Source organism: Parasteatoda tepidariorum, chromosome 2, assembly GCF_982258835.1.
Source record: "Parasteatoda tepidariorum strain Cologne lab strain chromosome 2, Ptep-v5.0, whole genome shotgun sequence".
In the NCBI taxonomy this organism is placed as follows: Eukaryota; Metazoa; Arthropoda; class Arachnida; order Araneae; family Theridiidae; genus Parasteatoda; species Parasteatoda tepidariorum.
In genome coordinates this window covers 8,589,741-8,605,300 of record NC_141756.1, presented here as the reverse complement: position 1 = coordinate 8,605,300, position 15,560 = coordinate 8,589,741, and the positions used below count along the sequence as shown (strand labels likewise).

The window sequence follows — 15,560 nt, the reverse complement described above, 5'->3', positions numbered from 1 at the left end:
GGAATGGAATTTTGAAGGGAAAAAGGATAGAAGCCTGAAGCCCCGAAAAATCAAATTTTGAATCTTGCTATAATATCTAATTAAATATTCAATTAAATTTTCAAATTAAGAAAAATACACGCTGGTTGAATTTATTTATATCCGATTGAAACTTTCTTTAAAATAATAAATCTGTAAGCGTCAATTGTAATGGAGGATAATTTTGAAATTATGTCTTTTTCAAAGGAATTAATATAATCAATGAGAGCTAAAGAATCAGTCTTTTAATTTCAACTTGATTAGTAATCAATCGATATTTCCAGTATCGACATTTACAATAATTAACTTTGAGAATGACAATAATTTTCTCATTTAAATAACGATTTTCGAATCTTAATTTTAAGGTCATTTATGTAATTTATTTCACAGTCTTGGAAACATTTGAATTCGTACACAAAAGCGATGTGAATGGAGAAGAATGATCCCGAAACATTTTATTTATTCAATTATAAAAACTTTGATAAGCCTTTAAAGAAGCAAATAGTCCTTCGACATTATAATAGCACAAAACATGAGGGGGAAATGAGAAAAAGAGAAATGTTAAAAAAGAATTCAGCAAATCAAAAAAAAAAAAAAAAAAAAAAAAAAATAGATCACTGAATAGTTTGAAATTTATTACTAAAAAGTATAAATTGAGTTTTTTTTTCTTGAGTACGAGCAACACTGTTCTTCTTCCTTCTTTTTTTAAAAAAAAAAAAAAAAATTATTATTGCTTATCCATTATATTGCAGCGAAAACAAAATTACATAACAATTCTCAAAAAGCAGTGGTCTTATAAGAACTCAATGTGAAGTTAGGGATTGACATCGAAGTAAAAAAAAAACATTTTACTCTAATCGTAATTTATATATTTTTTCATGTAACTTTTAATAACATATTCTTCATTGGTCCTATTTCTTCATTTGTTTCTTCTAAAATTTTCCGTCAACATTTTAACCGTTTGTGAATTTTAAATGCGTTTTTATGATTTGCAACTTCTTTGCTTCACATGAAATATAGTACATTTTTGAAATTATATAAATAATGCATAATGTTATCACCCTGGATATTGCACAATCGAGCATTCATTCTCTTATAAATTGTCTGTTTTTATGCAAAATGCAAATGCACATAATGAAACGTATGTCGAAACTCATGGAATTTGTGAATTAGCTTCAGTCGACGTAGGTTGTCATATATATTCTAAATATGAATTATTATTAGGAAATGCATATGTATGCTGTAAATCATGTTGTCATAGAAACAAACGCGAATACTTTTTGTAATTCATATGTGAACAAAATATGGATCATCATTTTAAAATCCGTGTATCATGGAACTCAAATAATAGTGTCATATTTGCTATGCAGAAATCGAACAGCATGATGGGATGCATTTATAAAAGGCTCCTTGCATACATCTGAAAGTTTAGTCTCAGTGATTATGAGGATATTATTTTCAAAGAACGCTGTTAACCCCTTGGTGATGAATTTTTATTAAGCATATTTTTCATTATTTCGTATTAATGTAAGTCAAAATAAGTGAAAAATATCATATGTAGCATTTTAAAAATTTATAGTTAAGATATACAGCATGAAATCCTGGAGTCTTTTTCTGCGTTAAAGGTAAAATTTTCCAAAAACGGCTCGCTACCAAACAATAATTTTTCAAATTTGCAGTTAAGCAGTTATTCATCATTGAAATTTCTTTAATTTAAAAAATAAATTATTGATCGAATTTTTAATATGAATGAAAAAAAATCAGACCAATTTTTGAGGGTTTTATATTTTTGTACAAATATAAGTCAGCGAATATAACAGATTTTTTTACTAACTAGTAGACTGATTTTTATAATTAAAAAATAAAAAAAATGATTTTTTCGCCTGTAATTAAAGCGTCAGAAGAAACTGCAGTGTCTCATCTTCGCCAAGTATTAACAACAACAACAAAAAATTTTTAAACTATGTTAAGAAAAAAACGTTACCAAAATAAAAAAATAAAGATAAAATAATTAACGGTTAGCATTGTAGTTATCGTTGTAGTTATCATTGAAGTTATCGCACGCAATTAAATAAGCACATTGCATGCGACTTATTGCTAATTTAAACATTTTTAGAGAATCTGCTTTTTTATAATTAAAAAATACCGAAATATTTTTGCTTGTAATTAGAGAGTCAGAAAAAATATATATGAAATCGACACCAGTGTTCCATCTCTGAAGAAAGGTTAAATTATTAAAGAAAATTACTATTTTTTATTATGATTAAAAAAACGTTAACAAGAAAAATAAAAGATTACGCGGGATAATATTGTAATCGAAGTTATCACACGCGATTAAGTAAAACACATTGCGTGGGAACTATTGCTAATTTATACATTTTTACTGAATCTAAAAACATAATAAAAAAATCACTAATATAGAAAACCATAATTCCTAGAAAATATAGTGTCTAATATAGAGCGAGCAATAATGTGGCAATAACCATTAATGTGGGTTTAAAAATTAATCCGTTGGCGCTAGTTTCTCAGGCCTATACTCTTTCTCTCTACCATAAACTTTTTCCGTTCCGATAAGCATTGGCACGTGATAATGGCTCAGAGCAACATTTATCTTTGCAAATAAAAAGTTTGGGATTCTCTCCAGTAAGCCTCGACTATTATTTGTAAAGACTTGTGGGGGGTTCCCCTTCTTGTTGAAGCACACCCTCCTCTCCCTCCCTCCCCCTCCCAATCCGCGAGGATTCTGCGTGTTTCGACTTGTCATTTTTCTTCATCTGTTTAATGGCGGGGACCGAATCCCTTACCTCTCTCTCAGCGGCATTCATTCAAACAAGAAATAATACAATTTACTGTCTTCGAGACATTTTCTTTTTCTCTTTTCGGGAAATAAAGTTGAGCTACAACATTACTTATCACGTAACTCAATGAGGCGTGGAGGAATAAAGTAACCAGCTTTTCACAGTTGATGAAAAGTACAGAGATATGTATATCTTCTACCGCATTCATTTACATTAAATTCGTATCTCGCAAAGGGGAAATGAAAGAAAAAAATGCGTGATAATTTTGTTCTCTTGGAATGTACTCGAGAGTAAAAGTCCCCTCAGACGTTGGCAAACTTTATTGTTCGAACTGCGTAAGTCATATAACGAGCCTCTAAAGATACATTATTTTGGTTGCTTTGAACATCAGTTAGGTTTTAAAAATAAGAATCCTGGAAAAAATTTAAACCGAATAAAACAGTAGTACTAATGATAGAACAGTTTCTAATACATTATTAGAAGTTTTTCGGTCGAATAGCAATTTATTAATATTTTACCAAATTTAACAATAACAGTCAAATAACCATAAAAAAATAAGTTATTCAAACTGTTAATTATGAGAAAAAACGCTTATCAATCGTTTTTAGCTATAAACAATCAGAATTCTACAGGTGCCTACTAGACCAACATTAAAAAGTCATTTTGTTCCGTGGTGCTTTTTACACATTGTAGTTGAGAGGGCTAATCGGGCAATCTCGTGACCGGCTGAAAAGGGGTTCGAATCCAAGCGTTGACACCATTTTATTTCCTCATATCCTTCATTACATGAAAACTCTGATACAGGATGATACACTGATGACATTTTTTTATGTTTGAATCAGAAGATATTTGTTAATAGCAGCCTCTACTGTATGGTAGACACTTTTGATTGATAGATCCTGAACACATTCGTTAATTGCATTCTATGAAGACACTTGTTATTAGCAGATAAAGAAGATATCTGTTAGAGGCAGTTTCTGAAAATATTTGTTTTAATGGCAGCTTCTAAAGACACGTGTTAATGGTAGCCTCTGAATACGTTTGAATCAGCATTTGAAGACATTTTTAATGGTAGATTCTTAAGAAATTTGTGTATACGGCAGCTTCTGAAAGCATTTTTTAATATTTGCCTCTGAAGACACATATTAATGGTATCCTCTATGTATGGTAGACTCAGAAGCTAACTTGATATTGGCTGATTCTGAGCTCATTCGTTAATATCACTCTATGAAGACGCCTGCTTTTAGCAAATACTGGAAACATTATTTAACGGCTACCCCTGAAGACATGTGTTAATGCCTGCTCTGAAGACACTTGCCTATGGATGGTTAAAATATATTTGTTAATAATAGTGTCTGAATTCATCTGTTATCGGAATTTAATACCTATTTTCACAAGAATTGTATAGAAATAAATAACATATCGAATTTTGATGACGTTTCTCTCACAGTTATTATTTTGTCATAACCTCAGAAAATTATTTTTAACAAATTCGTGATATATGATATGATGATGGCTTTAAAATCAAAAATTGAAAACACCATGTAAATGCTTTATTCTAACAGATTTTTAACATTTTTCAACAAACTTTATTTATTTATTTTTGAAAAACAAATGAGAAACACCAAAATATTCTTGTTAAAAACAATAATTTTAAAAACTTTTATTTTTCAGGGATATATTTATGCTTTGCAATGCTAATGATTTTTCAAAAATCTTGTTTTTGTCTCTAAAATTCCGCTTTAATCGTTAAGAATAAATAACATTGATAGTTCTGACAGAAAAAAAAAATAAAAAAAATCAATAAAACCGCAATTCATTTTTCTAAATTTAATGCAGTTTAATAGTGCAAGTGAATGCAATTAGTTTAATAGCATTTAACTCCTTAAAATCCCTTTATCGCATAAAACTGTATTCCACAAATAGATTTTTAAAACTCAGTTTCTTGCATCAAACGCCCATTACGAGTTTTAAGGCTCAACGATGATACTTTATCCTTTGTTGGCAACAAATATCCCATGAATTCCACGATGGTGGGCAGTAAATTTTTGACCGTTCAAAAATCCTTAAGTGTATGCGGGGCAACGCATTCTTAACTTTTATATGGCTGGCTAAAAAAGTAACCACAAACGCAGAAGGTAGTAGGGGGTGGAGAGGAATTTTGTATCGGGTCGTCATAAAAGTGTCATAAAAATTGCACGGCATCGTAAATACTTTGGAAAACTGCCATTCTCAACTTTGGCAGAAAGTATTTGTAGAAAAATCACGCGAATAACCTTTTTCGAAGATTGAGGACGTAGGATTTTTATATTCAACATGTTTCCACGAACATATCCCATGTTTCTTGACAAAGCGCCATGTTATGTTCTTAGAATGAAAAATGTAAGATTTCTCCAAAGCAAAAAGATTTTAGTCTGGAGCAGGTATAAAAATTTCCAGAAAACGAGACGTGTTTATTTGTCTCTTTATCAGCCGAAGATGATAATCCCTAGTGGTAAAAAGAAAAATGTTCTTCTGAATGGAGTTTTCTAATTAAAAAGTTAATAATAAACATAAATTAAAGGAACGTACATCTTTATTTGGGCTTAAAAATTTAACAAAAACTGATGGAAATATTTTTGGAAAAACTATTCAAGCAAGAGATGAATTGATCGGAACAAAAGAACTTATTTTCGTCATATGGAAATGTTATACTTTGGTAAATTGCGTCATAAAGTTCTACATGCAACGTACTTTTCGTAACTTAAAATAATTTGACTTTAGTGAAACATAAAGAAATATGGGAATTATTTATATCTTAAATTTATACTTTACAATGGGCCGTGATAGCCTGGTAGGTAGGGCACTGGGTCCATGTTCAAGAGTTCGTAGGTTCGAACCCCGCCGACCGAAGACTCTCCATGTTGTTGGTGACTGATGCACGTTAAAATTCTGTTGAGTCGCAAAGTCCTCCATGTTCCCGTAACAAATCAAAACCTTTGGGGGTACTGGATTGGAGATCGATCGTTCTCTAAATCAGGTCAAAATTGCGATCTGTGTATGAATGAATGTACGCATGAATGGGCTCGCCTTATGAACAGGTGTGACGTATGGTATGGCGAAGTCGAATTCTTGGCCATAGATGACGCCACTGAAAAACAAGAATCGCACACTCTGCCTTAAATTTGCTCGGTTTTCACCAAGCAGGCTTGGCTATGTGGCAAGTGGCATTAGAACCAACCAACCATACTTTATAATTTGGAGGAAGATAGTAAGGAAAAGTTGAAGCTATGGAGAAGATGCAGGCACTATTACGTATGTACTAAGGGGTTAAGGATCCTGTTCGCTGACGTTCACCAAACCCTATGACTTGTTCGCAAAAATTACTGTTTCCTGGCATAAAACAGTTGAAATTATTCAACTAAAAATATATGTACTAAAAAGAGACACTTGTGCCTCCATTTCCCAGGTTCAAATATTTCCCTTGTGGTACTATTAAGAGCTATAAGTGAGCATAAATCACTTTTTTAAGTAATTATTTTTTAAAACTAAAAGTATGTTGTCAAAACAAATTTGATGAGTTCACAACTGTAATTTAATATTTTTTGCTTACCAAACGGATGAATGTATTTTAAATGCAATTTTTGCATTTATCACTTCGCGCAAAGCTGAAAGCTAAGTTCCAAATCATTTAACGAATCTCTTAAACCGTAATTCATAATAGTAGTATATTTGTTACCAGCAAAGTTTGAAATCCGGCATTCTATAGAATGCCTAGGCATTGTATATAATGCCTAAAATTTGCCGGCAAAGTGTGAAATGATTCATATTTCACACATTTCCTAGGCATTCTATAGAATGCCAAATGATAAACCGGCAAAGTACAAAATACATTTCTGATTCGTCAAAACGTCATTTCAAAATGTCAAATTCAGAATGTCGGTCAACCCCGCCATGTTGCAACAAGTAGATCAATTTCTTACCTTTAATATGAAAATTTTGTTTCCCTTAACAAGAAAGGCATAAATGATGTTTTGCACAACTTTCATTTCTCTTTACGCATTTTGAATAAATTTTTTTTAATGGCACTCTCATTATTTTTTTCAGAATAACATTTTAATTTTCAGAAATGCATATAACAACCTCAACAGGACGTTTTTTTATGCTTTGCCTAAATGGCATTTGTCATTCTATAGAATGCTTAGGTATTACATACAATGCCTAGGGAAAGTATGTAATACTTCTCATATTTCATACTTTGTCTAAAAACATCCGGTATTATATACAATGCCTAGGCATTTTATAGAATGCCGGCGTTTCATACATTGCCGGTAGTATATTAATGTAATTTGTATGAAAACATAATAATTGAAAATCGTTTAATAAGATCAGACACCGATTTAAATAACTTTATCTTAATACGTAACGTAGAATTATATTATTCTAATAATAATAATAATAATAATAAAAACAATACTTCTAAACTCTAAAATCAAATCAAACAAAATAAAAAACGTAATCATAACAATTTTAACCTTAAAATTAGGGAAACAAAAATATTCATAGGAAAACAATAACTTTATGGCTTATATCAATTTTATGCTGATGACAACCAAACCAATTTGAAAATTCACCTGTTGCCGTTGTCAACTCCCATGAAATTTTGATAATTTTTGATAAAGCCACAGATGGTGGCACAAGCGGGTTAATTAGCTGGGTGCATGTCGGACATGGATTACTCTTGAGGAAACTATCACGGCCGCAAGTAGAGTTTTCTGATTAACCTTACGTTCCGATTAACCTTAATTGGTTGACTTCTGAACTGAAACCTTGTGTCCTAAATTTTAAAATTTTCCTTTTGGAAGTATTAGCAGTCTTTAACATTCTTATGCTAATAAAATTGGTAATCTTTCACAAAATATAGTACATATTTCAAAATATAGTAAGTATTTTTTTCAAGTATATCCCGAGGAAGTTTTTCTAAGATAAAAGCTTTGAATTTTTAATCTAGACACTGAAACTGAATTTAGTTTAAAAATAATGTGACATTTTAGTACGTATTGTAATTAAATATTTAAATTAACGAAATCTTACATGAGATTGATAATCGAGAGATATAAGTTTATGAAAGTGTGATTGCATGCTTCCCATAAAAATGGTTACAAACTATTTATTTAATTGTTTTTTATCATATTCAGTCAACAAAGTTAAATAACTATAAAAAAAAAGGGCATCAGTCACAAAGATTCTGAGTTAATGAGGCATAAAATGACAAAAAATTTCATCGGTAATAAAAAAAAATTTGCTAACAAAGACGCATACAATGATGTTACATATTGCTAACGTATACATAGTTGATAAAACTTAAAGACGACTAAAACATCAAAGCAAACCTCTACTTCTTGAACAAAAACCACCAAATAAAAATTTACATAACAAATATACGATCTATCACAGATTAGAATTACCAACTTCTTATGTGCGGTTGGTTCATTACCGGTATGTCCGGCCAGGTGGTCGAGCGGTCAGTATGTCTGCCTGCAATGCCAATGATTGCGAGTTCGAATCCGGCTCAGGATGATTCTCTCTGTGTGTTGTCCTGTGATGTGCGAATGTGGTCCACTCCAAGAACGGGTTTGCGGCAATTAGGCGTATGTAATGTTGCTCGCCTCTTTGACTTAGATTTACGGGTGCCCACCTGGTAGCGTTAAATGAGCAACATCTTCGCACCTTATGAGACGAAGAACGATAGTCTGTCGTAATAAAAGAAGGCATAAGACAAAAACTTGAAAACCGAAGATAAAACTGCCGGGATAATGCAATAAACATTTCTAAGAACTTAAGACTTCAAATTAGAATATCATTCAGTTACAAAGAAGTAAAATGATGTAAACCAGCATATAGTCTTTTCTAAAAACTACTGCTGCAAATAATCTATTATATTACATTAAATCCCTAACTAATAATGATAGGTAGACTTTTCTTGAGAAAATAAGTGGAAGGTTCAAATGAAACGTAAGCAGCCTTAGAAAGAAAGAAAAAATTAACAGGAAATGAACACCATCCATCCTTTTTTTCCAGGAGCGAAATACTCTCCCGAAAAAAAAATAATAGTAAAAGCGGTGTCAAAATAAGCGTTCATCACCAATTATCTCCATTGGCCAATAGAATGTTACTTCTGAGCCACTGTAAAACAAGACATTCCAGAGAAGTGGTCTAAGTAGTTCCAAATACCCTTTCCAACAGGATGGGGGAAAAAAGAACAAAGCAAAATGCTGGAAGGGCAAAATAAAGAAAAAGCAAAAATTCTCTTGTGTTTCTACCATTTTCTTTTATGTCTCTGCATTTGTGTCTAGACACAAGAATAAGTTCTTTCTGTTCTTTTGCAGATTTCCAGAACACTCCAGAAGAGAATGGTCTTTATGATTAAACTTCCACCTGGTAAGTCTGATTTTTGCTTCTTTTGCATTTATGTTTTGAGAAGAGATGTTCTAAACTTGAGGTGTCGTGACTGGTGGTTCTTTTCTTTTTTTTCTGTTCGTAATTTGTTCTGTGTAGAATGGAATTTTAGATGAGGATGTTCGTGTTATTGGAGATGCATTTATTCAGCTTCTCAAGTACAAGTTTTGAAGAGATAGATGCGTGTTAGAACTCTATTTTTGTAAAGAAAGTGTGTAGAGCCCCTTCAGTTTTAATTGAAAATAAATCCCTCTTTTAAGAAGGTAACACGCTTAAACGCATTTTTATAAATTAATAAATTGAACTATTTTACATCAAAAATTCTTTGCTTTTTGGAAGATTTAGTGTAATATTGAAGCAAGTTAGATAGAATCAGGCCACTAGTTTTAATATAAAATGAGTATGTAATGGCCGTCAGTAATATATATTTTGAAAAAACAGTAGTTAAAATACTATACACATTAAGAATCGCAAATTATTATCGAAGCAATGAGATACTGAAAATACCAACGAGATGTAACGAATTATTTTATTTTATAAACTGTCGTTGACCAGCTGACCCAATTTTGAGTTTACAACTAACAAAGCTCAATTCCGTAAATTTGTAATTTTGAAATGGAGTAATTTTATCATGATACTTCAAAACATGCCATAAAAATTATTCATTCGGTTTTAATTTACTTTTCAGTTTTACTACAGGTGTGGTAAAAGAACTGGAATTTTAAAAACCAAGATTTACGGTAAATTATATAAACTCAAAAATTACAAAATGAATGATTTAAATACCGTATATAATGGTTTTATTGGCCAGAATTACTTTTTTTTTATTATTCGAATTATTTTTATCATACAGTATGGTAAATATATCAGAATTTATTCCTTCGTTCTAAGGTTGTGCTTTATTTGCTAAGAATTAAGAAATTAGTTTTTAGAAATGCAAGAGTAAGTTTAAATGTTTTAAAGAATTGCATATATATATATATATATATATATATATATATATATATATATATATATATATATATATATATATATATATATATATATATATATATATATGCAATACAAAAAGTAAATACTTTTGTATTAATAAAAGAATTAAATCTCTTTCGTTTTCATAAAATGTCTTTGTTAAAGAATAAGCGTAGAGAGATTCTATTTTGGGAATTCAAGGCTGAAAACATACCATTGAAATATAAATAGATTTATATTTCAAAGGAAGAGTTATTTTTAGAATCGTTCCCTTTTTCAATTCCATATAAGGAAGCAGAAATGATTTTCCTTAATGCGTAAGGATACAGGGAATGTACGAAATGTGCCTTTTTACTTCAAATCTATGTTGGTATAAAACGTAAGAGCGCATAGTTTTGCGTGTCCTTTTCAACATAATGTGATCCTGATAAGCTGTTCCGGGATTGTCCGGAGTCTTGTCCACTCCCCCTCCTTTGCAGGAGTGGGGACGTGCACTGTTAGCAATACCAGCCAACATTTAAATAAACCTGTTTAGAACGTATGATGGCTTAAGACTGCAATTATTTCAAGCTAAATACAACACTGATAACAGGGTTGGAGCCCTGTTATTACATATATATATATATATATATATATATATATATATATATATATATATATATATATATATATATATATATATATATATATATATATATATATATATATATATATATATATATATATATATATATATATATGTATTCTTTAAATAAACTAGCGTTATAATATTCTTTATACGTAAGCCATTTTTACGAAGGGAGATTTTTATAGATATCATCTCTTAGGTTCTTAAATTCAATCCAAACAATCACTATTCAAGTCTCAGGATTTGTTTTGAAAGAGTTGAAAGTAATTGAATAACTTGTAGAATCGATTGCTTTTTCGAACGTAGACACATTTCAACGGAAAAGAGCTACGATTCAGACGACGAACCAGACTGATTAATGACATCAGCGTCTGACGTGAAGACTGTCTTAATGTTTATAAAAGTTGAAATTTGATGCTACTTTGTTTAATGTATTTCAAAGTGGCGTAAAACTGTCAAAATTAAAATGTTAAGACTTTTTCAAGAAACGAGTAAATTAAGATGTGATTTAGTTCATAAAAAAATTTAAAGAGCAAATATTTTTCTTAAATGCACTTTTTAAAATTAAAAATTAGTTTAAAGAGATTGCTTTTCTTAATTTTGAAGTTATGAATAACATTTTGAAAACATGTTTTTAATGCTGTACTCCCGATTAGTTTGATTTTTATGAAGCTTTCTAAACTTGATTTAAGAAAATTAAAGAACTTCATTTCGAATCCTACCTAAATAATGTATTAGTCATTAAGAACAGTTCAATGGGGCAAACAAAATATGGTGCATGTTTAAATGTAAAGTGTTTAGCTGTGTAGTGTAGTGCGTAAAATGCTGTGTGTATTGTGTTAAATGTTTACTCAAATTAGCTTCTCAATATAAATTATAAGGATGGAAAAATTGATGTGTTTCGAACGTTCAAAATAACCGCAGCTGATGCTCTCTGGTTATTTCAGTTTCCGTTTTTTAAAGCGCTATATGTTGAGCCACCTCAGCTAGATTTGGCATGTGACATTTTTAGCGGCACTCATTGGTCGATTCGCCGTGTAAGAGAAATAGTAACGTAAACAAAACAAAGCAAACGTTGCCACCGGCGGAAAAGAAATACAGCCAAAATTTGGGAGCCACATAAGAGAATTATCTATATTAGATTCTTAAATAAAGTAATAAATAATAAATAGTTGCTAAAAGTTATTTTTTAATATTGAATTATATTTGGATAAGCGAATTATATAACTGCTTGCAAATTTTTTTTTTAATTCTCTCAAACATTTCTCGAGATATGGCGGAATAGGCATTAAGAAAAATTAACTTTAAGGGGTCCAAACTTTGAATCGTTCTCCTGACCAAACTATGGGGACCATATTTCCAAGGTTAGGGATACACCCTTTATTTTGATAGTCAAAAATCCAAATCCATTGAGAAAAAAAAGGCATGTTTATTCAGAGAAAATACGCTTTTGTTTCTGATTTCGAATCTTAAAATATCGTCTGCACCTATTAATTACCATATTTTAAGTCACCATTTCGAGCCATTAAGATTGAGTCTTAGAACCTGAAGATCCAATCATTAGACCAAAAGTTGATCAGGGTGGTCCGTTTTGCTTTTCTACACTGTAAAAAAGGAAAGAAAAAGGAAAACAAATTCACATCGTGCATTGATACACGTAAAGGCCTGGTTTCTTAGGACAGGACGCCGTCAGCTGGAAATCAGCGTTAACCTCTGATTGGTCCATTTGTGAGTTTGATAGTATACGTCATCGAACGCTCATCTTGAACTACAATAACCGTCCAACTCAACTGCAGTTTGATTACAACGTGACGTTAACCACAGAAGCAATGGCGGACAACATCCTGTTGCAAATTGAAATCAGCCAAGATTTTGATTTTGACATTAAACATAGCTTCTTCATTAAACATAGCACTCTTCATTTAGCTCAGCTATAATGTGTTTTTTCTTGGACAAAGTCATTATTTGTTCTCTAAAACGCTGGTCGACAATAAAAAAATCAATACAAATTCAAAATAAATATTTGTTTACGTTATTAACGCATGCGCAATGAGAGATAATGTCTGCGTTGGACCGACTGCTCACGCTGAGCTAACAAAAAAGTATTTTTTTGGCGTCAGATCTACGTCAACTTTCCGCTGACGCCCAGATAAGGCGCTAGTTCTAAGAAACCAGGCATTGAGCTAACAAACCAGTATTTTGTTGGCGTCAGCGTGACGTTGACGTCCCGCTGACGCCCAGATAAGGCGCTTGTCCTAAGAAACCAGACCTTAAGAGAGACATTAGATCCAACAAAACTGTTGCCCATAGATTTTTATTAGACACTAAATTCTTGCATAATTCTACAATATGCAGGTTTGTAAATTTTCATAAAACTCACCCTTTTATAAAAGACAGCATTCGTTATATTAAGCATTCGTTATAAATAAATATTTGTTTACGTTATTAACGCATGCGCAATGAGAGATAATGTCTGCGTTGGACCGACTGCTCACGCTGAGTTAACAAAAAAGTATTTTTTTGGCGTCAGCTCTACGTCAACTTTCCGCTGACGCCCAGATAAGGCGCTAGTTCTAAGAAACCAGGCCTTGAGCTAACAAACCAGTATTTTGCTGGCGTCAGCGGGACGTTGACGTCCCGCTGACGCTCAGATAAGGCGCTTGTCCTAAGAAACCAGACCTTAAGACGCAAACAGACATTGTTTGGTCTTATCATTGCGAATGCCAATCTAATGTGGATCTGAATGCGTTTAAATTGAATTGGCACATCTGTGGGGGCATAATAGGGATTGGCACATAATAAGGATTCGTGGAAGTAATATACTTTCATCCCGGAATTTGTCATTTAAAATAATGACTTCGATGACGTTGTTCATTAATTTTTTAACGACTAATCGCTTGCCGTTGCACAGCCAAGATGGGTTCAAATTACGAAGCAAAATAACCGGAGATCCCACTTTGAGTACTAAATTATGCGGTGATATGCCAGGTAAATCCAATGAGTTTAAAAACTCTGTTGGAAAATTTGCAGCTTCAATGGGATCGCAAACTGCATCAACGGATTTGCATGTCACCAAGTTACCTGGCAATAACTGTTGCATCTACGGATTCAATTCAATGACGTCCAAATTTTTTGCTGCTAAAATCGCCCTTTCTGCCAGCCACTCATGATGAAGGCATTGCGTGTGTACATCGGGAAATATTAGGCTAATGAGAGCATCTTGTGAATCAATGATTGTGCAAAAATCGTCCGGTAATTTAAGCATCCAGTCTCATTCTTAGTAACTTTTCCATCACCGATATCTAACAATTGTTTTGAGAATGTTTCAGCAGATGGATCTTGAAGCATTTGGACGCGCATATTTACTTTTAGTTGAACTTTTTCAACATTACGCCAAAGTGGAGATGATTTCAAGAAAGCATTGATCTCCTCAGCGTACATTAAACGCGGAATGTTTGTCTGAAATCACCTGAAAGGAGTAACAGAGTGCCGCCAAATAATTTGTCATTATTTTTTATATCTTTCAATGTCCTGTTCAACGCCTCAGGCGATTTTTGTGTGCCATAGTGCAATCATCCCAGATGATAATTTTACAGTGTTTTAACACTGTGGCCATAGAAGAAATATTTTTTATGTTGCACACTGCATCTGAGTTGTTTTGAATATTTAGTGGCAGCTTAAATACTGAATGAGCTGTTCTGGCTCCATCCAATAAAATTGCCGCAGTGCCAGATGATGCAACGGCCAACGTGATGCCATTATTTGATCGTATTTCACCGAGAATTAGCGAAGTAATTAATGTTTTGCCAGTTCCACCTGGTGCATCAGGAAAAAAATCCACATTGTCCTGCTGAAACTGCGAGCATAATGTAGTCATAAATGTTCCTTTGTTTCTCATTCATTAGTGGAACATTGCGAGTAACAATCGCTGCCATTTCTATCGTATTGTATTGAAGTTCACGATTCATGTCAGTGTTTAATAAATCAGATGCACTTCGATTTGGCGAAAGCATACCAAAATGACTGAGTGGCAATTTGGCAATAATAATGCAAAGATCCTAAATAGCAATCAGTGCTTCATTGTACATAGCATCGCTGAATACTATCGTTAGATCGTTGCAACTTGTGCGATATTGATACTGTATATCATCAGTCATCGAATCTTTGTGATATTCTCATAACGTTTCTATACGGGCCAGGAAACATGTAGCTAATACTATAGCAAATAGTAGACAATTTTGCTTTGCAGTACAGTTCAATGCTGCTTCAGCAAGCATACATTCCCACTGGTTGTCGTCTTCCAGCAAGCCGAGTGCAAAGCATGCATATTTATATACTTTGGATGCTGATTTCCATCGACTTTACGTATATCTTGAAATGACAATGAGCTGGTGTAATTAACCAACAACAGTCGAAAATAAAAGCACTCAGTCTGCCTTGGATTGACTGTAAATATTTCCCCCAAGGCGTTTGATTTGAATAAATCGGGACATGCATCATCCGGTGTGCCTTGCTTGTGGGGTGTCCATTTTTTGAACCCATGTGAAATAGGGTGGTACTTCTGAGTAGAGTAATGTCCGTGCAAAGACGCCAAAAGCATCCGTACGATTACCCAATTCAAAAAATTTGGTGAGTGTAGTTTTTGGTGGATTTATAGCTCGGTCAATCGCTGTCTCGTTCGTGAAAAATACGCTCTGACCGTTTTC

The 15,560-nt window shown here is 32.5% G+C and overlaps 1 protein-coding gene across 2 annotated transcripts in view; it reads left to right on the top strand.

Moving 5' to 3' along the window:
• LOC107436632 (uncharacterized) overlaps positions 1-15,560 on the top strand; it is a 330,656-nt gene that overhangs the window by 126,722 nt on the left and 188,374 nt on the right. For both annotated transcript variants that reach the window (XM_043043999.3, XM_043044000.3), the window contains exon 2: positions 9,185-9,236. In XM_043043999.3, the coding sequence (XP_042899933.1) occupies positions 9,209-9,236 (28 nt within the window). In that variant the 5' untranslated portion in view covers positions 9,185-9,208. The remainder of the gene's footprint in view (positions 1-9,184; positions 9,237-15,560) is intronic.